This window comes from Antechinus flavipes, chromosome 3 (assembly GCF_016432865.1).
Source record: "Antechinus flavipes isolate AdamAnt ecotype Samford, QLD, Australia chromosome 3, AdamAnt_v2, whole genome shotgun sequence".
NCBI lineage: Eukaryota > Metazoa > Chordata > Mammalia > Dasyuromorphia > Dasyuridae > Antechinus > Antechinus flavipes.
This window is the reverse complement of record NC_067400.1, coordinates 546,527,931-546,552,460: the sequence shown is the minus strand read 5'-3', so window position 1 is coordinate 546,552,460 and position 24,530 is coordinate 546,527,931. Positions and strand designations below refer to the sequence as shown.

At 35.0% G+C, this 24,530-nt stretch overlaps 1 protein-coding gene across 1 annotated transcript in view; it reads right to left on the bottom strand.

Moving 5' to 3' along the window:
* MRPS31 (mitochondrial ribosomal protein S31) overlaps positions 1-21,687 on the bottom strand; it is a 28,570-nt gene extending 6,883 nt beyond the window's left edge. The window contains exons 1-5 of the mRNA XM_051987396.1: positions 21,460-21,687; positions 18,280-18,579; positions 17,220-17,378; positions 5,247-5,390; positions 1,495-1,571 (exon numbers count right to left, since the gene is read on the bottom strand). Coding sequence (XP_051843356.1) covers positions 1,495-1,571; positions 5,247-5,390; positions 17,220-17,378; positions 18,280-18,579; positions 21,460-21,584 — 805 coding nt within the window. The 5' untranslated portion in view covers positions 21,585-21,687. The remainder of the gene's footprint in view (positions 1-1,494; positions 1,572-5,246; positions 5,391-17,219; positions 17,379-18,279; positions 18,580-21,459) is intronic.
* Between the last annotated feature and the right edge of the window lie 2,843 nt (positions 21,688-24,530).

Sequence of the window (24,530 nt, the reverse complement as noted above, 5' to 3'; positions counted from 1 at the left end):
CTATTTGAGATTTGGCTATTTGTCTGCTCTATAATATCTGACAGGAATGATGTAACTATCATCACAATACCAAAAAAAGCATCCAGGAACTTCAACTGTAACCTATGAAAGAGAAAGGCTTCAAAGACTTTGGAAGTATGTTTGATAATTATAGCAGTATCATCCTTGATAGTACAAACTTTCTGCAATGTCAATATATCTCATCAATTTTCAAATAATCTATGAAATGAAGAGCATTCTCTGACTTACAAAGATCCAGACCACACGAAGCTAGATATAAAGTTTTCTATGCACCCACACACACAAAACCTGTAACTTTTTTGCCATGTACTTCATGGGCAATAGTTGTTATATTTGTAGAGTTAATCTTTTTTTTTTGGTGGCACACAAGGAAATGGGTTCCCAATGCTTTACTTAGTATTTCCTTTTACAGTGTACATTATACCTGTTGCCAAGTCTGTCAGATTAGCCTATTTGTAGGTTTAACAGTTTTCTATAGGCTATCTATAGACAGGAATATATTTTGTGGAATGCAATCCCTGCATATATTCAGCCCTAATGTGCCGTTTAGATAATGAGTTTCTTTCCTAAAAAAAAAAAAGTTAAAGAAACATTCAGGCCATGTTTTAAACTAATTCTGGAACCACCAATATTAGAAACATTGTAAACATGATTGCCTCTGCTGAAGTCCTACCCCAATATCTCATTTGTCATGGAGGTGATCCTGGTTTAGCAAGCATTATAATAAATAAAATAAATGAAATCAAATAAAAGTTCTGGTAATTCAAGAAGCTGGGAAGGCTGTCTATGCAAGTAAAGATGGGTTCATCACTAGAAAGACAAAAATATGGCCCTCAAGAAGCCTTTTTCAACCCCTTTTGGGACTAATGCCTCTCCTCTTTAAATTATTTTCTATTCAACCTGCAAAAAGTTTATTTGTACTTATCTTTTTGTTTGCAGTGTTCCCCATGAGGCTGTTCACAATTTGAGGATAAGGACTATTTTTTGGCTCTTTATGTATTTCTAGCAATTAGCAGAGTACCTGCATATAGTAGGTCCTTAATAAGTGGTACCTTATTAATTTTTTTTTTTTTTGGTTACAGCAACTCATTTAGAGTTGCAACATGCATCAGTGGAGGGATAAATGAAATCAGGACTATTTAAGAAATGAAGCAGTACTTAATACATTGTCTCTAAGTAACATATTTTAAAATTATTCTTCTAATTATAACTAAACTGAGGAATTTTATTTCTAACTTTAAAAAAGAAGATAGGAGAATTTGAAGGATAAAAACTAATTACAAGGGAAAAGAATATGGTTATCCTGTTTATTTATAACTGTTATAATGAATAACATTTTGTGGTCACGTAACTGAGAACATTTAATTTACTCCAAGAAAGGAGAGTGTTCATTTGGAGAAATCAGTGATGTAATTAGCTATTACTTGAAATGGATTCATGAAAAAGTAATGTTGCTGTTGTTTCATAACCAACCTGTTTCAGGTATCTCTTCAGGTGTTGTTTCATCCACAGGGAAAACATTAAGTCTCTTCCCCGTGAATAATCCTTTCCTAAAACCAAAGAAGGAAAAACATGTTCTAAGATCACTTTTAGTTATCAAACTGTGTATACCCTTTGACCTAGCAGCGTTACTACTGGGCTTATATCCTAAAGAGATCTCAAAGAAGGGAAAGGGATCCATATGTGCAAAAATGTTTGTGGCAACCCCTTTTCTAATGGCAATACACTGGAAACTATTTTGTTGGAGAATTACTGAATAAGTTATGGTATGTGAATGTTATGGAATATTATTGTTCTGTAAGAAACGACAGGCAGGATGATTTCATAGAGGCCTGGAGAGACTTACATGAACTGATGTTAAGTGAAATGAGCAGAACCAGGAGATCATTCAACAACAATAATATATGCTGATCAATTCTGATGGATGTGGCTCTTTTCAACAATGAGATGATTCAAACCAGTTGCAACTATTCAGTAATGGAAGAGAATCAGCTACATCCAGATAGAGAGGACTATGGGAAAAGAGCGTGGACCACAACAAAGCATTTCCACCCTTTCTGTTGTTATTTGCTTGCATTTTTGTTTTCCTTCTCAGGTTTTTTTTTTTTTTTTTTTTTACTTTCTTTCTAGATCTGATTTTTCTTGTGCTGCAAGATAACTGTATAAATATGTATACATACATATACTGTATTTAACATATACTTTAACATATTTAATATATATTGGACTACCTGCCATCTAATGAAGGAGGTGGAGGGAAGGAGGGGAAAAGTTGGAACAGAAGTTTTTACAAAGGTCAATGTTGAAAAATTACCCATGCATGTTTTGTAAATAAAAAGCTATTAAAAAAAAAAAAAATCACTTTTATATACTCCAATTTTAAGATATTTATAAAAAAATTTTTACATGAAATGTTTTTAAGGTAGAAGTTAAAACTAACTGACCCAAACCAGATGTTTTAATAAGATACAATGAGGCTTACACATTTGACTTATTATTTCATAAGACAATTAATTTGGCAATACAGTTGAATCCCCAAAATTCCTACTGAAAGGATAATATAATATTATCCCAAAATTTTATATCTGACTCATTTCCATTTTAGTCATAAAAAAACCCAATGTAATGGCAAAACTATCAAATCTTAATTTAGCAACTTCAGCATTAAGCATACCAATTCTGATCTTTTTAATTGCACAAGATATTGTAAAATTTAATTGTAAGAGATAACAGGTAAATTAAAATGTTCTAACTCATAAAGCAGTTTCAGTGTTTAGAATATCCATAGTTTTTATTAATAGTCTTTTATTTAATCATAACTAATGGCATGTTAATCTTTTTCCCCTATGCTTGAAGTTCATTCTTTCTGCAAACATATTTCACTCTAATGAAGTTTCATATTTCACTGTTTCCTGCTCTTATTTGCAGAATTTTCAAAATGAAATACCAATGTGACATATTAAAAACCAGCTTTTTAATTGGGTCTTTTGAACTGCTTTTAGCCTTCTCTTCTTGATCTAAAAACTCAATACATTAATTGGCTGGCAAATCAGAAAGTCAGGGGTTCAGATCATTTCTTAGATAAATACTGACCACATAGCCTTGGGCAAGTGCCTCTCTGAACTCTACCTAGTTTAAAATGCAGAGAATATTTACTTATCTGCACTGGTAATAGAAGTTTCTTCATCCCAAGTTTCCTATAGCCAATGCAAGCATAGATTTGGATCATATACACATATATTTGCATCGCAAATGAATCTTGGCAAGTGTGAGTTGTGTGACAGCATTTTAAAGCCTTCTTGTTTGTGTAAAATTATTTTCCATTAACAGATGAAGCTCAGCAATGTACAGCATTGAAGGCAGAAAGACAATTTTCCATAGCTTATGAAGCTATTTTCCCCATCAGGGCAGAATTGGGTTTTTTCTCCTCTTTTCAACCTCCAGGGTTTCAATTTTCCACTCCATAGTGCCTTTGTTTTTTTTTTAAACAGTCTTTTGGATATTTCAAAGCCCTCCAAGTCTGCTCTAACTTGAAATAACAACTCCTCCCCACTTCCTAGCACTTCAAAGTGCTCCCACAGAAGATCTCCATTAAGCATTAAGCCATCTAATTAGCTGATTAGCAAGGTAGGAACTGCTGATCAGCTTAAACTTCCAGCATTTTAATAGGGAAGTCCATTAATATAAACAATCTTTTAATTGCTGGAACATAACTGGGAGACATTTGAGAAGAGGGGAGTGAGTATGGCATTCTACTACTCACCTTCCCAAACAAGATATCAAAATATAGCTGGCAGGGTGGGATAAAAATCACTCTTTTAAACTGTACCATTCCCAGGTTTTGACAGTCACTTCCCACCCATCATAAGTGCTTCAAAGAGGATGGGAGACAGAAATATCATACATTTTCTGTACCATTTTAATCTGTTTCAGATTTAAATTTTTTAAAGTTATTCTAGTCAGCCAAAATCTTATTAAATCCTGACTTTATCATGCAGTATGTAAGCTATATCTCCCAGTTTGTGTCTCCTACAGGGTGTGTTTGTAAAGATATATATGTCTTTCAAGTTACTATTACACTAACTAAAAAACAAAAAAATTCACTGATCCCAAAGGCAAGCACAGGTAACTCCAATGGGGAACTCCTATCATTAACAGCTTAGTCTGAATCCATTTAATTACAACTTTCTTCTAGTCCATATCTTCATCTTTTCCATAAGAATAGTATAAGAGATGATAGCAAATATTTTGCAAAAATCTAAGAAGTTATACCAACAAAATTCCACTGATTTAGCAGTTTAACAGTGGTCAGATGCCAATTTCTACAAAGGCCTTTTCTTTCTCCTTCTTCTGAAATTATTGTCTATTCATCTGTGCAGATGTTATATCCCTTCTAATTCAATATAAGTTCCTTGAGGGCAGAGACTGTTACTTTCATCTTTGAATCCTTAGAACTTAACACATAGTAAACACTTGAATGTCATGTGGACGAAGGATGTTTTAGGGAGCTGAGAGGTGGAGACTATGAGTTATTCTTTCAATGTGACAAATATGAAATGCAGATAGAAATGTCCATTAACTACTTGTGAGGCAAAATTAACACTGAAGTGAGAAAGTAGGGCTGTATAGAGACTTAAAAGTCATCTCTGTAGACATGCTCATTGAGCCCATGGAAGCTAATTAAAGTACAGAATCAATAACAAAAAAAGAAGAATGGACATCTTATAAATTACCATTATTAATGAAATGATCTATCATTTCAACAATTTCTTTGGGATACTTTATATTTTGGGGAAGCAGCAGCAAGTTTCAACTCCAAGATTTTCCCTTGCTGTAGAGAATGATTAGAATATGTTAATATAAGCTGGTACAATTTTACTTCATATCACTAACATACAATTGAAAACAAAGCTGCCAAATGAAGACTGCTTATCTAATATGTGGTCTGGCTTACCTAGTCCAAGTCAGGAAAACTCTAATCAATATTGGAGGATTTCAAACAGCCTATATAATATGAATGCTCCCAGAATAATATATGTATACAGACGCTAAATCCTTTTCCAGTGAACAGAATGGGGCAGTATAGACTGGGAGGATGCATCTTTTCTGTCTAATACTTTGTGGACAGGAACATACATAGTCAAAGTCCATAACCAAGAGAATAGAAGAAAATTTATATTCCGAGTTAGGAAAATGGAGCAAATAAACATTGAGAATTAAAGTACCTCTTCTTAGGATTAAGATCTCCCAATTCTTTCGCAGACAAAAATCCATGTTCTTCATCAAACTGAATTTGACGGTCTGGCCTGGCATAAGTTCGAGGGGCAGATGACTTGGCAATCTTCATATCTGAAATTATGTCACTGAAACTTAAACAGAAATGGTTAAATGAGCACTGAACCACAAAACAGTAATAGGTTTCCTGACATGTAATGATGACTCAGGCTATTTAATCTTTATATCATCATTATAAATACTTTAACTGACAAGTATAAATCGGCAGTAATACAAAATACCAGCTAATATTCCCTTACTACAGCTCTTTAAGGTTTTTCATTTTATCTTTTATAATTTGTTCTTTGGATTTCTGCATTAAAAACTATAGCAGTCCTTTAAACTTAAACCATAAGTTCTGAGTTTAAAAATACAAAAGATAATTTCAATATAACTGCAATCTACAGCAAAGTCACTTCAGGTCACTAATTCATTGTTAAAATATATGTGAACATCTAGAAATTCTCTTTCAATTTTTAATAATGACAGATTTATAAACCTTTTCTACTTCTAGCTGAGAAAAAGTAATATTCAGAGATCTGAGCAAAAGAATTTGCTCAAACTTACAGTAAGTGAGAAATAATTTTATAGATTCTTAAAAACTTCATCCCCTAAAGTCTTTCATAGAACAGGAACATAGAAATCTTAGAAATAAAGTGATCTTGCATCAACTCATTAAAACCTTAACAGCTATATTAATATTCTTATGAACTCTCAAAATAGTCACCTGGTCTCTCTCTACCTATATTTCTTCTCATTCTGCTTTCATTGTATTGTTTAGCTTTATACCATGTGTTCTTTGCAGCAGACTTCATCCTCCTTTTCCCTCCAGATTTTAATAAATTTGGGGGAGGTAAGGGGAAGGAAGGGGGATAACTCTGCCTCTATTCCTAGCCTTTTAAAAAACAAGTCTCATTTGGAGCCTTAGTTTTCTTGATTCTATTTTTGTAGGTCTATGCCACTTTGGAAGACTTCTTTAATTATATGCCTCTTTTTGTAATCTTTTTAAAATCTAGACTTATCAGATCTCTTTGGAAAATGTTATCATTCACTTTGTGTTGGCCGACTTTCATTTGTGAAACTTCCATTTCTTTTGAACTGTCTTCTACTTTACAATCTCAGGCCAAAGAGCTATAACTGTCTTCTCTTTGATCTTGTTGAAATTTACTTCCTTAAAATCTAAATGTGTTATATGTCCATATTCATTGCCAATCGTGAACTTTTATAGCAGACATTCATGGACAAACAAAATAAATTCTACATTGCTCAGGTAAAAAAAAAAAAAATGCGTTTCATTTTGTATTTTGAATTCATCACCTCTCTGTTAGGAAGTGAGGTAGCACAATAGACCATCAATCCTCTGGAAATCTACCAAAGTTGTCTTTATGGATGTTGTTACTGTAAATACTGTTCTCACTTGACTATGTCAGTTTATATCTGATTTGTGCCCTTCATCATTTCTTACATCATTTTAGCCATTTATATAACTTATTCAAATATTTCCCAATTATTTGGGAAATTTGTCCTTTGCTTCTGCCTCTGCTTTCTTCAGTCTCCAATTCAGCTCCACCACCCCCACCCCCACCCCCCATTTCTTGTTCTTTACTGCTAATAGCTTCTATAAATACTTTTTATACATATGTGCCCTTTTGCTCCTTTACTGCTCCTCTCTTTTGAATACTGATCAAGAAAAGATCTCCTTGGGTCAAAGGCAATGCAATTTTGTGACTCTCAGAACTGAGTTACATATTGCTTTCCAGAATGGTTGTACCAATTTACAATTCCAACAACAGTGAATAAATGTCTTTTTTACCCTTAGTCCATCTAACAGGTCATTATCCATTTTTGTCATCTTTACTAATCTTATGAGTGTGAAACAGAACCACAGAGTTGTTTTAATTTGCTTTTCTCTAATTATTAGTGATTTGAAGTGTTTCTTCATATGTTAGATAGCTTTGAGAATTGAACATTTATCCACTGGTCATTTAAAGGCTCTATCAGGAACTTTAAAATGATAAAATTCTCCATAGATTTTCATCATTCCTATTTCTTTCTTTCTTTTTTTTTTTTTAATAATTTTTTTATTGATAGAACACATGCCAGGGTAATTTTTTTACAGCATTATCCCTTGCATTCATTTCTGTTCCGATTTTTCCCCTCCCTCCCTCCACCCCTTCCCCCAGATGGCAAGAGTCCTTTACATGTTGAACATCATTCCTATTTCAATCACCAATTTCTTTACTGATCAAAATTAGCTTTTTAATTGCAACAAAATAATACTGAGAAAACAACATGGAAGTCTAGTATTAGATAATAGCCAAATATATTTCATATTAAAGTAATAATATAATATCATATTGATATGAAAAATATAAAACACACAAGGAAAAGTAGAAATAAAGGAAAGCAAATGATACAACAATGATCCCAAAAACTACATTAAAAAAAAAAAAAGAAGAAAAAAGAAAACACTGTGTTAAAACTATATCTTATTCTGGTCCTTCTGAAATTTTCTCCCCTTCTAGTCAATATATCAAATTTATAAGTAGCCAGTATAAGAAGTACTATTAATAGCCAGAGATAAAAGCAGAAGCTGAGAGTAACATACAAATTGTCCCAAAGATCAAAGAAGCATAATTTGTAAATTATATCATATATTAACCAAAATTCACATCCTGGTAATATGTACTGAATCATCAGAAGCCATCAAGATATAATGCTGTCAGGGTTCTGTTAATTCCAGACAAATTCCAGACCAGCAGAACATCAAAAAAAGGTCCTGCTAACTTTGAGATAATGAGGACATGTTAACTTTACAATTCTACTGATAATGTTGAAATGATTTGTATATATTAATTAATGTTTCCCACCCCCAAATTCCTAAATAGATAAAACTTCAAACTTCTGCCCCCCGCAAGTCCTCATTTTCATCAGATAAATATTGCCTAGTGCTCCCAGCTTTAATCTATGATTATGTGAGTAATATTCTTTGCTTCTCCCTCATCACCATAACATTTTCCTACCTGAACATCAACATCTGACTCTGTAAGTCTTTTGTTGTTTGTTTCTGCCTTTATGACTTGTTGTCTTCAATACTTAAAAGTATGATTAGCACCCCTTTCCTGCTGCCAGCTGTGGTCTTTCTAAGCAAGTACTCAAAGAACAAGGAATACCTACCCCCATTTCATAATTTCATATTTTATTACACAACCAAAGGCTGTAGAATTTTAGGCAGGTAAAAAAATGGGACACAAAAGCATTTTCCTTGCTTTAAAAAAAAAAATTCTAATACTGTTTGCTTTTGTTCTAATAGATATTTTGGTTTTTCTAAACATTAAAAAAAATCTTAAGTTACACATTCTCTCCCTCCTTCCAAACCCTCCCTTGCCCATTGTGAAAAAAAAAAAAATCAATTATACATGTGAAGTTATACAAAATATATTTCCATATTACCATGTTGCACTCAAAAAAAAATACCAAGGAAAATAATATGAAAAATGTATGCTTCAATCTGCATACTTTTATGCAGTTTATCAGTTCTTCTCCTAGATTTGGATAATATTTTTCAATATGAGCCCTTTGAAATTATCTTGAAATCACTCCTTGACTACAAATAGCACAACAGTTTTGTTTTATAAGACAATTTCCAGGTAACATTAATGTATTTTTATAAAATCTAAATGTGCACCTTTTCATAAAGATCTATGAAAAATTTTTACTCACTTTTATATTTAAGTTTTTTAAAATCCTTTGAATTAGATTAATTTTCAAAAAATCCTAACAAGCAAAAACTACAAGTTTAAGGATTACCCGCATTTCAACACTTAAGAATTACAGAATTTTAGACATGAAAATGACCTTGAAGATCAATTCATTCATTTTTAATATATGAAGACGATAAGATTTAACTGAGGGCACATAACTTGTGAAGTCATACAACTAATTGGTTCCAAACAAAACAAAGAATACAATTGGTCTTTACTCCCATCCCACAACATGTTCTTGTATCACACTGTTGGCTGATAATTCCACAGAAACAAAATTTTAAAGGCCATTATGACCCTAACATTTTGGTAATATCTCCTTATGATTGCAGGATAATAGATCAAGAGATTCTATAGATCATCTTGTCTAAATCCCTTATTTTTAAAGATGAGTAAAATGAGCTCTTCAAAGAGATTAAATGTCATGCCCAACGTAAGCTAGCTGGTAAGTGGGAGGTGAACCTAGACGCTCTGATGCTTCTATCAATGTTTTTGATACTGGGCTTCTGTTCTCTGTTAGCTTTCAATTGTTCTTCACAAAGCTGATTTGTCTCATAAGACTCATTATGAATACACTTTTGCCTTGCCCCTTCCTCCTGGGCTACTTACCTGCTCAAGGACTTAGAGATGGAGGTCACTCACTCTACTCTACCCATTGGGATAGAGAATGTTGCCTTAGCATCTACACTGTCAATACCTCCAGAAGTCCCCAAGGTCCTGCCACCTGCCTTACCTCTACATACCTGGCAGGCCCCTGATGCTGCCATCTGATCTCCTAATGTAATGTAGAGACTCTTGGACCTTTCTATTTGCTTTTAGCTAAACTTTTTTCATGTACCATCTCTCACAAGTGTAAGCAGTGACTGTTCCAGTTTTTTCTGTTTGTATCTCTAGCACTTAATATAGACATATAATAGAGGCTTAATAAATGCTTTATCCTTCATTTGTCATCATCAAATAAGTTTTTTATCAACATCATCATCATCATCAGTTTTTTTCTAATATCCCAAATTGGTAGCAATCTTCCCTTTCAACGTTTCCTAACCTCCAATAGACTCATCATATAAGCAAATTACCTTTGTTTTTGGTCAAAATTAAACCTGTGACTTCATCAACTAGAGAGCTCTCCAGTGAGTAAATGTGTTAGCAATAAAGACTAACTGTTCTGCAAACTTTGTGTAAAAGTTGCCTGGGGCTCTCAGAAGTTTACACGATTTGTCCAGGGCTTCCTGACTGGAGGCCAGCTCATTAGCTCATCCAAATGGATAGTGGAAAGTACATGGAAAATATGAAAAATACACTTTTTCATATTACTGCCTCACTCAGTACCTTAGAGTTGGGTGTTCAATGTCCATGAAATGCTCTCCCACCTACCACTGCCTTGAAATCTATTGATTCCCTGAAAATCTGCTCGTAGGATGCTCTCAGAAAATTATTCCTGAACTTAAGCAAAGTGAAATGTATAGGGTACAAAGTAATCAATGTTCTGAGATGGTCAACTGTGAATGACTTTGCTATTCTCTGCAATACAAGGATTCATGACTACTCTGAAGGATTTGTGATGAAAAATCCTATCCATACCCAGAGAAAGAACTGATTGTGTCTGAATACAGATTGAAGCATACACTCTTTCGCTTCATTTTTTGTGAGATCTTTTTTTTAAGGATGGGAGACCTAAGTTTTCTTTCCCAACATTACCATTATGGAAATGTTTTGCATAACTTTACATGTGATTTCTTAATTAAATGGGTCTGGAAGTGAGGATAAAGAAGAGAATCTAGAACTCAAAGTTTTAAAAACAAATATTAAAAAATTGGTTTAAATGTAACTGGGGAAAAATAAAAATATTAAATAATTGAATTTAAAAGAAAAAAAAATCTGCTCAAGCACCACCTTTTACACATGGCCTTCTCCTATTCTCCATTAGCTCATGATCCCCATGTTCTATTAACTTTTATTTATGAAATATATTTTATATATAGTTTATAAATAGTTATGTACTTTTATTTCTGCCAATAGAATGTAAGTTCACTAAGGGAAGAGATAAGCACAGTGCCTGGCACTTAGTAGGCCTTTAATAAATGCTTTACTGACTGGTATCTATTACTAGACTATATATAGGTAGAGTGCTCCCTAATGTTTTAAAAAATTCCTTGAGAAAAAGGAATATGTTTTAGGTGAACTTTGTATCTCCCTCTATTCCTTGCACTGTGCTCATCACAAGGATGATGCTTAGTAACTATTGAACCAGTTGCATAAATGTATTGGGAGGGGGAGGGGGGGAGCCAACCAAGTTCCTGAAAAAATTAACAAAATGAAAACTGTCAGTGAAACTGAAAAGTAACTCAGGCAAAAAGGCTAAAAACCTGCTCAATCAAAAACCTGAAAAACTGCCCAAAATGGGGAATGAGGGAACTAATAAAAGTACAGGAATTCAGATACAAATCAGCAATTAGATGACAGAAAAAAAGTTCAATTATCTTCTACAAGATTAATTATGTTTCTAAAAAGGAGTGAAACCACTTATCCATATCCCTCACAGAAAGTTTTCAAATCAGTAGGCAGAGGAAAGCAAGTAGACAGACCAAGCTGGAATGAGATAATGAAAATTCAACTCAATTAGCATACAGTGCTCATTATAAGGAAGATACCAGAGATATAAATACAAATGCAAAAAGAAAACAGCCTCCCTCATGGAAGTTATATTGAACTGGGGGGCAGGGAGGGTAGGGAAGACACATGTAAACATACAAATATGAGAGAAGAGAAGAGGAAAGGGAAGGGGAGGAGAAGGAAGAGTAAAGGAAAGGAGAGAAGAAAAGAGAGAGAGAGAAAGGGATATATATATATATATATATATATATATAGAGAGAGAGAGAGAGAAAGAAACAAGCATATGCACATACAAGCTAATAACTGGGCTGGAGAAGATGCCCAAAGCCTCACATAGGAAGTGGTATCTAATTGATGATTTGAAAGCAGTTAAGGATTTGTTAAAGCAAAGGGAAGGGAGAAAGAGGCTCAAACAACAAGAAGGTGAACCCAAGAGCTATTGGAAACACTATGCAAATAGCCCCTTCCCATACCAACACACTGGCCCTGCTTCCAACCCAGCTGCTAAAGCAATCATCCACGGGAGGGATCTTTGTGGAGAGAGCCAGCCATTCCCCACCACGTGTCAATTACAGGGAACAAGTGCATTAGCTGAAGTAGCAGGGTACCCTGAAGGAAAGACAAGTAATGCGCCAAGCAAGTCAAGTCACCATTATCACTTCCATCACAATTTTCCTTTAGGCCTTCATGAAGATAATCCAGGACCCCTACATGCCCTCAACAGCCCTTCCATTCCTCAATCCCATCACCCATATTCTGCTTCCAACCCAGTTCCAAGAGCCATCATTCAGGGAATCAATTTCATGCAGAAGTGAATGCTTTTTGCCACCAAAGTCCTTGTCATAGTCAAATGGTTAAACAACTAAAAGAGTTTTGGTTTTATTAATGGAAATGACATTAAAGGAAATGTACAATCATTTGCTTTGTTTCTGTAACCTAAAAACCATCATCACCTTCCATCTTACTTAGCTGAAACTGCCTATCATTTTCTATTCTATTAGAATGTGAATTCCTTGAGAAGAGGGACTGTCTTCAGAGTTTAATTAGCAGTAATATGGAATAAGATTCATAAGATGGGCAGAAGATATTAAATAAAAGGCTAAGGATTTTGTAGTCTATCTTAGAGGTAAGAGGGAGCCACTGAAGATTTCTAGAAAGTGACTCAGTGCTCTTTTAGAAATATCAATATATCAACGAGGTGGATAATGAATTTTCAAGGCAAGAAACTGAAAGAAGGGAGACAAATAAAGAAGCTATTTCAAGAGTCCAAGAGAGAAGTGGCAAGGGCCTGAATAGGAGTCAAGGTTGTGAATGGAGAGGTGTCAGGCATAAGAAATGTTGTGTAGGTAGGATTACTAAGCATTGGCAACTACTGGATATAGTGATAGGAAGAGAATGAAGAATTAGCCATGGTCCCAACTGTGTGAATTTGGAGGAGTTGAATAATAGTGTTGTCATCAACAGAAGTGGGGCAATTTGGCATTGGAATAGGTCTTGGGTGAAATATGAACTGCATTTAGATGTTGAATTTGAGATGCTCATGGGACATTCAGATCTAGAGAATGCAAGGCATTTGGTAATGTAAGAATAAAGCTTAACAGAGAACTTGGGACTTATACTATAAAATTAGGAATCATCTGCATAGTGAAGATCCTTGAACTTCTTGAGTTAATGAAAACATAAAAGCAGAAACTGTAAATAAAGAGAAAAATCTAGGCTTAAGAAGATTCTGGAGATGAGTAGGTGAATTCAAAAAAACCTGGAAAGATTTCTACATACTGATGTTGAGTTTGTGGAGAGAGCCAGCCATTGTATGATGATTCACTATGCTAAACTTAACTACTCTGAGCAATACAACAATCTAAGATAATTCCAAAAGACTCATGATGGAAAATGTTATACACATTCAAAGAAAGAACTATGGAATCTGAAAGCAGGCCATTTTCACTTTTTTTGTATGTGGTTTTTCCCTTTTGTTCTGATTTTTCTTGACTAATATGGAAATATGTTTAATGTGATTGTACAATGTATATCAGACTCCTGCTATCTTGGAGAGGGGGGAAGAGAAAGGAAGGAGGTAGAAAAGTTTGGAACTCAAAATCTTATAAAAATTACTGTTGGAAATTATCCTTACATGTAATTGTAAAAGAATAAAATACTATTAAGTGGGGGGAGGGCAGATAGTGAAATATTTAGATTAAAATCCAGATCTATTATTTTTTTATGTTTGAAACTTCTCAGAAAGTGGAGTTGGAGTTGGTATGACACACATTAAGGAGGGAAAAAAAAAAACTATCAAATGAAAATTGAAGAAAAAATGTTACAGGTAAATATAACAGAAACTACCAAGACTGGCATACAAATTTCCTCTAGTAAAATTTGATTTCTAGTTTTTCCAGAGTCCTCCACAAAATGCTTTTAAAATTCAGCTCAACAAGGTTGCCCACTATCACATTATTATTCAATATTGTATTAGAAACACTAGCCTCTGCAGTAAGAGTCGAGAAAACGATTAAAGGAATTAGAGTAGACAATGAGGAAACTAAACTATCACTCTTTGCAGATGATATGATGGTATACCTGGAGAACCCAAGAGATTCTACTAAAAAGCTATTAGAAATAATTCATAACTTTAGCAAAGTAGCAGGATACAAAATAAATCTCCATAAATCCTCAGCATTTTTATACATCACCAACAAAATCCAACAGCAAGAGATACAAAGAGAAATTCCCTTCAAAATAACTGTTGACAGCATAAAATATTTGGGAATCTATCTACCAAAGGAAAGTCAAGAATTATATGAGCAAAATTACAAAAAACTTTCCACATAAATAAAGTCAGACTTAAATAATTGGAAAAATATTAAGTGCTCTTGGATAGGTCAAGCGAATATAATAAAGATGACAATACTCCCTAAACTAATCTATTTATTTAGTGCTATCCCAATCAGACTTCCAAGAAAATATTTTAATGATCTAGAAAAAATAACAACAAAATTCATATGGAACAATAAAAGGTCGAGAATCTCAAGGGAATTAATGAAAAAAAAAATCAAATGAAGGTGGCTTAGCTGTACCTGATCTAAAATTATATTATAAAGCAGCAGTCACCAAAACCATTTGGTATTAGCTAAGAAATAGATTAGTTGATCAGTGGAATAGGTTAGGTTCACAAGACAAAATAGTCAACTATAGCAATCTAGTATTTGACAAACCCAAAGATCCTAACTTTTGGGATAAGAATTCATTATTTGATAAAAACTGCTGGGGTAACTGGAAATTAGTATGGCAGAAATTAGGCATGGACCCACACTTAACACCGTATACCAAGATAAGATCAAAATGAGTCCATGATTTAGGCATAAAGAACGAGATTATAAATAAATTAGAGGAACATAGGATGGCTTATCTCTCAGACTTGGAGAGGAGGAACAGATTTGTGACCAAAGATGAACTAGAGATCATTACTGATCACAAAATAGAAAATTTTGATTATATCAAATTAAAAAGCCTTTGTACAAACAAAACTAATACAAACAAGATTAGAAGGGAAGCAACAGTTAAAGGTTTTGATAAAGGCCTCATTTCTAAAATATATAGAAAATTGACTCTAATTTATAAGAAATCAAGCCATTTTCCAATTGATAAATGGTCAAAGGATATGAACAATTTTCAGATGATGAAATTTAAACTATTACCACTCATATGAAAGAGTGTTCCAAATCACTATTGATCAGAAATGCAAATTAAGACAACTCTGAGATACCACTACACACCTGTCAGATTGGCTAAGATGACAAGAAAAAATAATGATGAATGTTGGAGGGGATGCGGGAAAACTGGGACACTGATGCATTGTTGGTGGAGTTGTGAACGAATCCAACCATTCTGGAGAGCAATCTGGAATTATGCCCAAAAAGTTATTAAACTGTGCATACCTTTTGATCCAGCAGTGTTACTTTTGGACTTATATCCTAAAGAAGGGAAAGGGACCTGTATGTGCCAAAATGTTTGTGGCAGCCCTGTTTGTAGTGGCTAGAAACTGGAAAATGAATGGATGCCCATCAATTGGAGAATGGCTGGGCAAATTGTGGTATATGAATGTTATGGAATATTATTGTTCTATAAGAAATGACCAGCAGGATGAATACAGAGAGGCTTGGAGAGACTTACATGAACTGATGCTAAGGGAAATGAGCAGAACCAGGAGATCATTATATACCTCAACAATGATACTGTATGAAGATATATTCTGATGGAAGTGGATTTCTTTGACAAAGAGACCTAACTCAGTTTCAATTGATCAATGATGGACAGAAGCAGCTACACCCAAAGAAAGGACAGTGGGAAATGAATGTAAACTATTTGCATTTTTGTTTTTCTTCCCAGGTTATTTTTACTTTTTGAATCCAATTCTCCCTGTGCAACAAGAGAACTGTTCGGTTCTATATACATATATTGTATCTAGGATATACTGCAACATATTTAACATATATAGGACTGCTTGCCATATAGGGAAGGGGGTGGAGGGAGGGAGGAAGGGAAAAAATCGGAACAGAAGTGAGTACAAGGGATAATGTTGTAAAAGATTACCCTGGCATGGGTTCTGTCAATAAAAAATTATAAAATAAATTTAAAAAAATTAATTAAAAAATGAATTCAGCTCAACCTGTAAATGTTTCACCTTGATTTTTTTTTAGTATAATTTTGAAATGTATAACTTTATATATATGATAATTGGGCTTCTCTTTCTCTGTAATTTATATTCAAAATTTTGTGCCTATGGGAATGTCATGATGGTTAAGTGTAGAGATTTATTAATTTAAAAAAGTCAAAGATTATGAAGACCAAGGAAGATTTTGTCATGCTGACATACATCTAGCAATTTACTTCATTTAGAAAAATGTTTCCTTTCACAGGAATATTTCCTTAAAAAGAGGTTCTCAGGAGATCATTATATACCTCAACAACGACACTGTTTGAGGATGTATTCTGATGGAAGTGGATCTCTTCGATAAAGAGAGCTTTAATTGATCAAAGATGGACAGAAGCAGCTACACCCAAAGACTGGGAAATGAATATAAATTGCTTGCATTTTTGTTTTTCTTCCCAGGTTATTTATACCTTCTGAATTCAATTCTCCCTGTGCAACAAGAAAACTGTTTGGTTCTGCACACATATATTATATCTAGGATATACTGTAACCTATTCAACATGTAAAGGACTGCTTGCTATCTGGGGGAGGGGGTGGAGGGAGAGAGGGGAAAAATAGGAACAGAAGTAAATGCAAGGGATAATGCTGTAAAAAATTACCCTGGCATGGGTTCTATCAATAAAAAGTTATTAAAAAAAAAAAAAAAAAAAAGAGGTTCTAAGTTTGCCAGTTTCTTTTTACTTTACTATTTTTTAAAGTAGCTTTTTGATAGATAAAACTTTTAACTTGTGTGATGTTTTTAAGAAGAATTTAAAGTTACAATTGCCATCTCATTTAAATGAAAAAATGATTACATCGGGTACCATTATGAAGATTGCCATTCAATTACTAACCTTATTTTAACTGTTTCTTTTCCTTGGTGTGCTTTGAAGTCTTTCTCATGTTTCCTCAATTGACCCAGCAACTCTGATTTGACTGATTGTTTGTTAAAAGGAAGAGAATCAGCAACAGCAGTTGCAGCAGCCACTAATTCGGGACTCAGCGACTGGTGACTGAAGAAGAATGTGAAAAGAAAGAAAATAGAATGTTATATACTGTTACATTTCTCTGTTAAGCAAAATGCAAATTGACAGTCTTGTAATCTATCTTTCTTTTTTACACCAGGTTATATAAAGCTCCACTAGTTTTAGAGCTTAACAAGTCAAATATAAACATGATTCCCAATATTATTTTAGTTTTAAATCTTCTTGAAGCACATTTAATCTTATAATAACTTTGTATTAATATGTATGTATATATTATAAAGCTCATTATTCTAAGCTAACAAAGTGGGGTGACTAAACCTATTTCAGTAAAAAGTCTTAATTGTGTAAAATTGACAAACATTCAGTTTTATTATTTTCAATCTAAGAACATGAAATTAATAATACCTTTTCAGTCATTACTACATTGGTGGTGTTCCTGTTTTTCTTCAGTAACTGCATGATTTGAAATTTTGTTAGGCAGTTACTCTCAAATCTTCCCTTTCTTTCGAGTTCCACCTCCACCTGACCAGGCACTTTGTAACTCTTAATTAAGATTCCTTCTACAGCTTTCTGATTAATTTTTCTGACTTCCATCTATTCTTAGATGGAAATATTTGTTCTCTCAGTGGAAAATTTCTCAGAATATGGCCTTTTTTCCCCCATAACCTGAAGGTATTGTCATATAGTTTGTCAAAGTTTGCTATACATCTTAGTATGATCTATCAGAATTTATTTTTCAATGACATAGTCTTGGACAACCCAGAATCATCTACACATCATGATGAAGTACTGGAGATTGGAATGAAGGGAAAACAATATTTATTTGTTACTTAAAAGCTCAAATTTAAACAGTACAAATTCAAAGGGGAAAAAAATGGAGTATCAAACCCATCATATCAAGAAACATTCAAATGAAAATTCAACTTACCTCTCAGGTGAAGAATCTTCCACAGCTTTCTGACTTACATTACTTGTCCTCCCCAAGTTTTTAACCTCCTTCTTTTGTTTATTGGTTGTATGAGGTTTTCTGTTCTCTAACATGTCTGATGTATTTAATTCAACTTTCATACTCTTTATAATATTCAACAAGTTACTTGCATTTTTCTTTTTTTCATTCTGGCTCTTTGGAATATTGTCAGAAATCTTTGCAACAGGAACAAAAGACTTATTTTTCTTTCTGTAGACCACACTGCTTGTACCAAAATATCTTTGGATTTTGTATTCTGTCCTAGGAAAGATATTTCAAAGAATAAAGAAAAGGAAAAAGAAATGTATATATTACGTGAAGATAATTTAAGAGTTTATTTTTATTTGCTACTCCAATGGTGTTCAAGACTTTGAATGTATACTTTTTAGTCAAAAATATAACTTTCCTCCCCTCTCAAAACCTTACCATTTAATAGCACTACGTTTACCAGTCTCCTGGGTTTGAAGTTTTAATCATCTTTGATTCCTCATATCCAATTTCTTGTTAAGTGTTACTGATTGTTCCTTACAAATCTCTCTCCAATTTTTCCCTTTCCTTTCCATTCTCACTACATTCCAATTATACCCTTAGCAGCTTTTACATATCCTTTGATAAGACTTCTACCTGATTTTCCCAACACTGTCTTTTCATATTCTAACTTTTCCCATATACCAACAGTCATCTTTCTCATATATTTCTCTCTTTAAGATAAAACCCTACTTAAAAAAAATCTTCAATGGCTCCCTAATAACAAACAAAACAAGAGGCATTCAATCATTTCTAGTCTCATCTGCTACCAACTTACATTTCTAGTTTTATTTTTCAATTAGCATAAATCTATCTTTTCTTTTTTCTTCGATGAGGCAATTGGGGTTAAGTGACTTATCCAGGATCACACAACTAGGAAGTGTTAAGTATCTAAGCCCAGATTTGAACTCAGGTACTTCTGACTTCAGGGCTGATGCTCTATCCACTGTGCCACCTAGCTGCCCCCCATACATCTATCTTTTCTCCTTTACACTTCCCTATTTCCCCATCCCCCCAAAGGGGGAGAAAAAAAAAAACAAAATAAAACTTTAGTAACAAATATAGAGTCCAAAAACATATCTCCTTCCACAATGAATTCCTCATTATTTTGCCAGCAGGTGGAATGGCATGGATCTTCAGTCCTCTAAAATCATGGATGGCCACTGTTTTGATCAAGTTTTCAGTCTTTCAAAGTTGTTTGTCATTACAATGTTGCTACTGCATATATTGCACATATTACTCTTCTGGTTCTTCTCAGTTCACTCTGTATTATTTCATACAGTTTCCTAGGTTTTCCTTCAGCATTTCTTGCAGCACAATATTCTACCAGATTCATGTATCATAATTTGTCTAGACATTTTCCAATTGGTGGGCACTCCCTCAGTTACCAATTCTTTGTCATAGTATTTCTTTGATCTCTTGAGGGTACAGCCTAGTTGTGGTATTGCTGGGTTAAGGCGAATGCAATTTAATGATTTTAGGGTCTTAGTTCCAAATTGCTTTCCAGAAGGGTTATGCCAATCCACAACTCCTCTAAGAATATATTAATATGTTTATTTTTTGGGAGCTTAATATCTCGTTTTCCTTTGTCATCTCTGTCAATCCTGATGTTCTGAGATGGAACCTTAGAGTTGCTTAAATGTACATTTCTCTTTTTTTGGTGCAAAGAGCATTTTCAGACAGATTTTGATAAGTTCTTCGGCCTTATTTCTGCATGTACATCAGTCAAATGGAAAAACTCAATATTCCAAAAAATCTTGCAGGTCTCTCCCAGTTCCATACCTCTGGTCACATGGTTGAAATGCACACTCCCATTTCTCACATTTTCAATCTGTAAAGTCTAGTTGAGATGCTAACTTTTCCATAAAGTTTTCTCTGGTTTCCCCTTGGATGAGATCTCCGATATTGCCTACCACACTATATCTTTCTTCTGTCCCAATAAGATTAGCAAACTTATTATTGTTATATTCATTCCTTCAGACATTACTCTATGAAACGTTTAGTCCTCCCTCACTTAAATCCAATTCACTTGCATGTCATGGCATCACCTCCCTGACGTCATGGTCCTCGTCAAGAATGAAGGACAAACGACAATTAAGCACTGAAGATATAAAATAAACTTACAAAGGAGTTTATAATCTAGTTAGATGGAAGAATGAATACACAAATAATTAAATGTCTAGAAAAATGAGCTAGATGAAAAAAATGAAATTTAAGGGAGAGCTCACTTTGGTGAGGAGACAATGTTGAGGAAGATCACAATCTGTCAGTTTCATCATATGTAAAATGAGGGTAGTAATAGCACCCATGTCACATAGCTGTTGTGAGGATCAAATGTATCAACCACTATGCAAATTGTGGCTATTGCTCATAGAAGAGCTATCTGAGGTAAGAATGCTATAGACAGGTACCAAAAAAGGGGATGGAACAAGAACAGAGACTCATCTAGTTCTGCTAAAACACAGGTTTATGGAAATTTGCTCTTCAGTCGTTTTCAGTTCCCTCGGACTCTCCCTGACCCACTTGGAATTTTCCTGACAGACACTGGAGTACTTTGCCACCGCCTTCTCCAACTCATTTTACAGATAAGGAAATTGAGGCAGACAGGGTGAAGTGACTTGCACAGTCTTCCTGACTCCACACTCAGTACTTTGTGCTCTCTGTGATAAAAGTTGGGAGAACTCTGAATTGAGTATGGGAACAGGGAGTAAGATTGCTAAGGATGAAATCCAACAAACGCTGGTTAGCTACTCGTGCACGAAGGAACTGGAACGGGAGCTCTCCTCTAAGGGTCTAATCCAATTTCTTACAGCTAACTTGACTATTGTTGCATATCAGTAAGGGGAAATCGTGGAGATGGAGGGCGTTTTTAACCCCCAACTCCCGCAGCTAGGGAGGAAGCCGTGGAAAGGGCCGGGGCTGAGGGGAGCACGAATCTGGACAAACACAACTGGAAAGGGGCAGAGGGAGCTCAATGTTAGGCCCAGGAAAAGGGTCGCAAGGAAGAGGGGTAGGAAAGGCTCCGAGGGCAGAGGTCACGGGGGCGGGGCACGAGGAGCGCGCGGTTGCCAGGGTGACCCCAAGGCTCCAGAAGGGGAGAAAGTAAGGTAGTACCTGGCTTGGCCGGGGAGAGACCACGGCCCCCGAGTCTCCATAGCCGCTTCAGAGCCACCAGGGATGCAGGGAAGACGAAGGAAGAGGGGGCGGTTGGGCCCGAGACTCGAAACACGAGAGAACATCGCGGCGGTGAAAGAAGAAAGCAACCGGAAGCCACACGTTCTCTCCACTGAACAACACTTTTCTCTTCCTCCCACCTCTTCCGTGTGCTTTCCCTTCCGTCCGACTTGCTACGGACGTCCGAAGCTCAGTTCCGGAGGTGCCGGGAGTTACGCATGACATCACAGGCTTTGGGAGGGGAGTGCGCCTGCGCGGCCTGGGGCTTTCCTGCCCTGAGGAGTCCGTGGTGGCCACTCTCTCTCACGTGTTATTTTTAGCAATTCTGTTTCCTTCTTGGAAGCACGGAACAATTTTAGGATTTAAGGCAGGGAGGGATTTTAGAGTCCATTTTAATCCAATCTTCCCATTTTACTGGTGATGAAACGTAGTCCCAGAATGCTTACAGGTCTTTGCAAAGATCATACCCAAAGTCTGGACTGGACTCCCAATCCTGACAATTTACAGATCAAGGGAAGGACGGACCAGGCTTGAAAAGCTGGACACGATTGTTCCATTCTCAGCTCTACTGACTAAATTTTTCACTTTGGGGAGCTCTCATCCTCGATCTAGCCTCTCACGGGTCTGGCACTGCCCTGGAGTTAGGAAGACCGAATTCCAAAGTGCTCTGACTCATTGGGCAAGTCACTTAACCTCTTTCTGCCTCAGTTGCCTCATTTGTAAAGTAAGGATAATAAATAGCATTGCGAGGAGAAAATAAGCAATATGTGTGAAAGTCTTACCCAAATGTAAGCCTCTATGTCCTTTTTTCCTGGGCCACTGTAAAATAAAGGGGTTGAATTAAATGCTGAATAACATTTCTTTCAGTTTTAAATCTAAATCTCAGTGAAATCGCAGAAATAGTTAATGCTGTTTCCTCTAAGAAGGGAAAAGGACCTTGGAGAGCATCTTCTCTTTCAACCCTCTCCAAGTAATAAGCACACCTTTTCAAAGTGCTTTCCTAGTTTATTATGAATCTTACAACAATTCTAATATATGGGTAGGGTGAGCATTAATTTCCATTTGACAGAAAAGGAAATAAGCTTAGTGGCTTAGTGAGTTATGCAAGGTCATATAAGCCTCAGGGACCGAAAGAGGAAAATGTCCATTTTTCATTCCCTTGTCATCCCTCTGGAGGGGAAGTGGGGGAAAAAAGTTGAACTTTAGGTATCAAATAAGGAGAAGCAATGTCATCAACATAGGCATTGCTGTGGCAGTGTTACTTTACAGATTGGAATTTTCATGGTACTTTTAGTATCCTCTAAAATTCCATTAGCAGTACTTATTCTCTGAGGAAAAACTGTCCATCAGTATTCTCCCCCTCTCAATCTCACCCCACCTTTGCAACAAGCCACAATCCTAAATTAAAAGTAAAATTTAGGGGATTCTGAAAATACAGCATAGTTAGGGATGTTTTTCTTTTTTCTTTTTTTAATAACTTTTTATTGACAGAATCCATGCCAGGGTAATTTTTTACAGCATTATCCCTTGCACTCACTTCTGTTCCGATTTTTCCCCTCCTTCCCTCCACCCCCTCCCCCAGATAGCAAGCAGTCCTTTACATATTGAATAGGTTACAGTATATCCTAGATACAATATATGTGTGCAGAACCGAACAATTCTCTTGTTGCACAGGGAGAATTGGATTCTGAAGGTAGAAATAACCTGGGAAGAAAAGCAAAAATGCAAGCAGTTTATATTCATTAGGGATGTTTTTCTAATATGGCATGTGAGTGCTTTTGTTTCATTTATCAATATTTGGATAATTCATGTCTTTGGATCTGATGAGAAAAACCAAGATTATGACATTTAATATTACTCCTCCAAATTTTTAAATTAATCCTCTAAAGTAGCCTTTACTATGTGTATATGTCACATGTTTGTGTGGTATTTTATATATATATATATGCTGATTAACATTTCTTTCAGTTCTAAATATATATATATATTTAGAGAGAGAGAGAGAGAGAGAGACAGAGAGAGAGAGACTTATAGAGACTGAAATCTTCATCTCTAAATTCACTGATCTTTCTTCCAAAGACAGATTTAATCACTTCTAGCTCCAGAGCTACAATCCTATAAAATAACTTGCTCCTAATGCTGAGAAAAAGAAAAATGAAGTTATCCATAACTAACAATTTATAGATTCCTACATTTCTATGATTCTAGTGATATCTATACCTAGAAATCTATAAAGATTTCTACATTTTCTGGAATATAGACTAGGATGCCCAATCAGTAGTCCTTGGGGAATATTCTAAATAGTACTTAAAATTAAGTGTGAGCTTGCTTTAAAGGTAAAAAAAAAAAAAAAAAGACTCATAATCATGTTATTTATATACTAATTTAAATTAGTACTAGTGATATATTCTTTGAAATATTTACACTATAACATAGATACATGGTGATAATATAAAATCATGAGTAAGGGAAAATATTGGACCTTTCCCCCTTCTATAATAATTTAAATGTTAAATGTTTTTGGGAAGACCCATCAGAGTTTTTTGTCAGTGACAATGGCTGGCTTACTATTGGTCATATTATCCATGCTTTTAACTAATAAGAATAATAGCTACTGTTTTTATAGGGCAATGGATAGAGTCCTAGGCCCGGATTCAGGAAGACCAGAATTCAGAAATGGTCTCAGACATTTATAAGCTATGTGACCCTGGGCAAGGCATTTACCCCTATTTGCCTCAGTCTCCTTATCTGTAAAATTAGCTGAAGAAGGAAATAGCAAGATCCTCCAGTATCTTTGCTTAGAAAACCCCAAATGGGGTCATGAAGAGCTGGATATGACTGAAAATGACTAAACAACATTTATATGACATTTACTATGTTAGAGCATATGCTAAGCAGCTTAGAATTATTTTCTCATTTCATCCTCACAATAACCCTGTGAGGTAGATGCTACTGTTATCCCTACACTGCAGATGAGAAAACTGAAACAAACTGTGGCAAAAGAAATGATA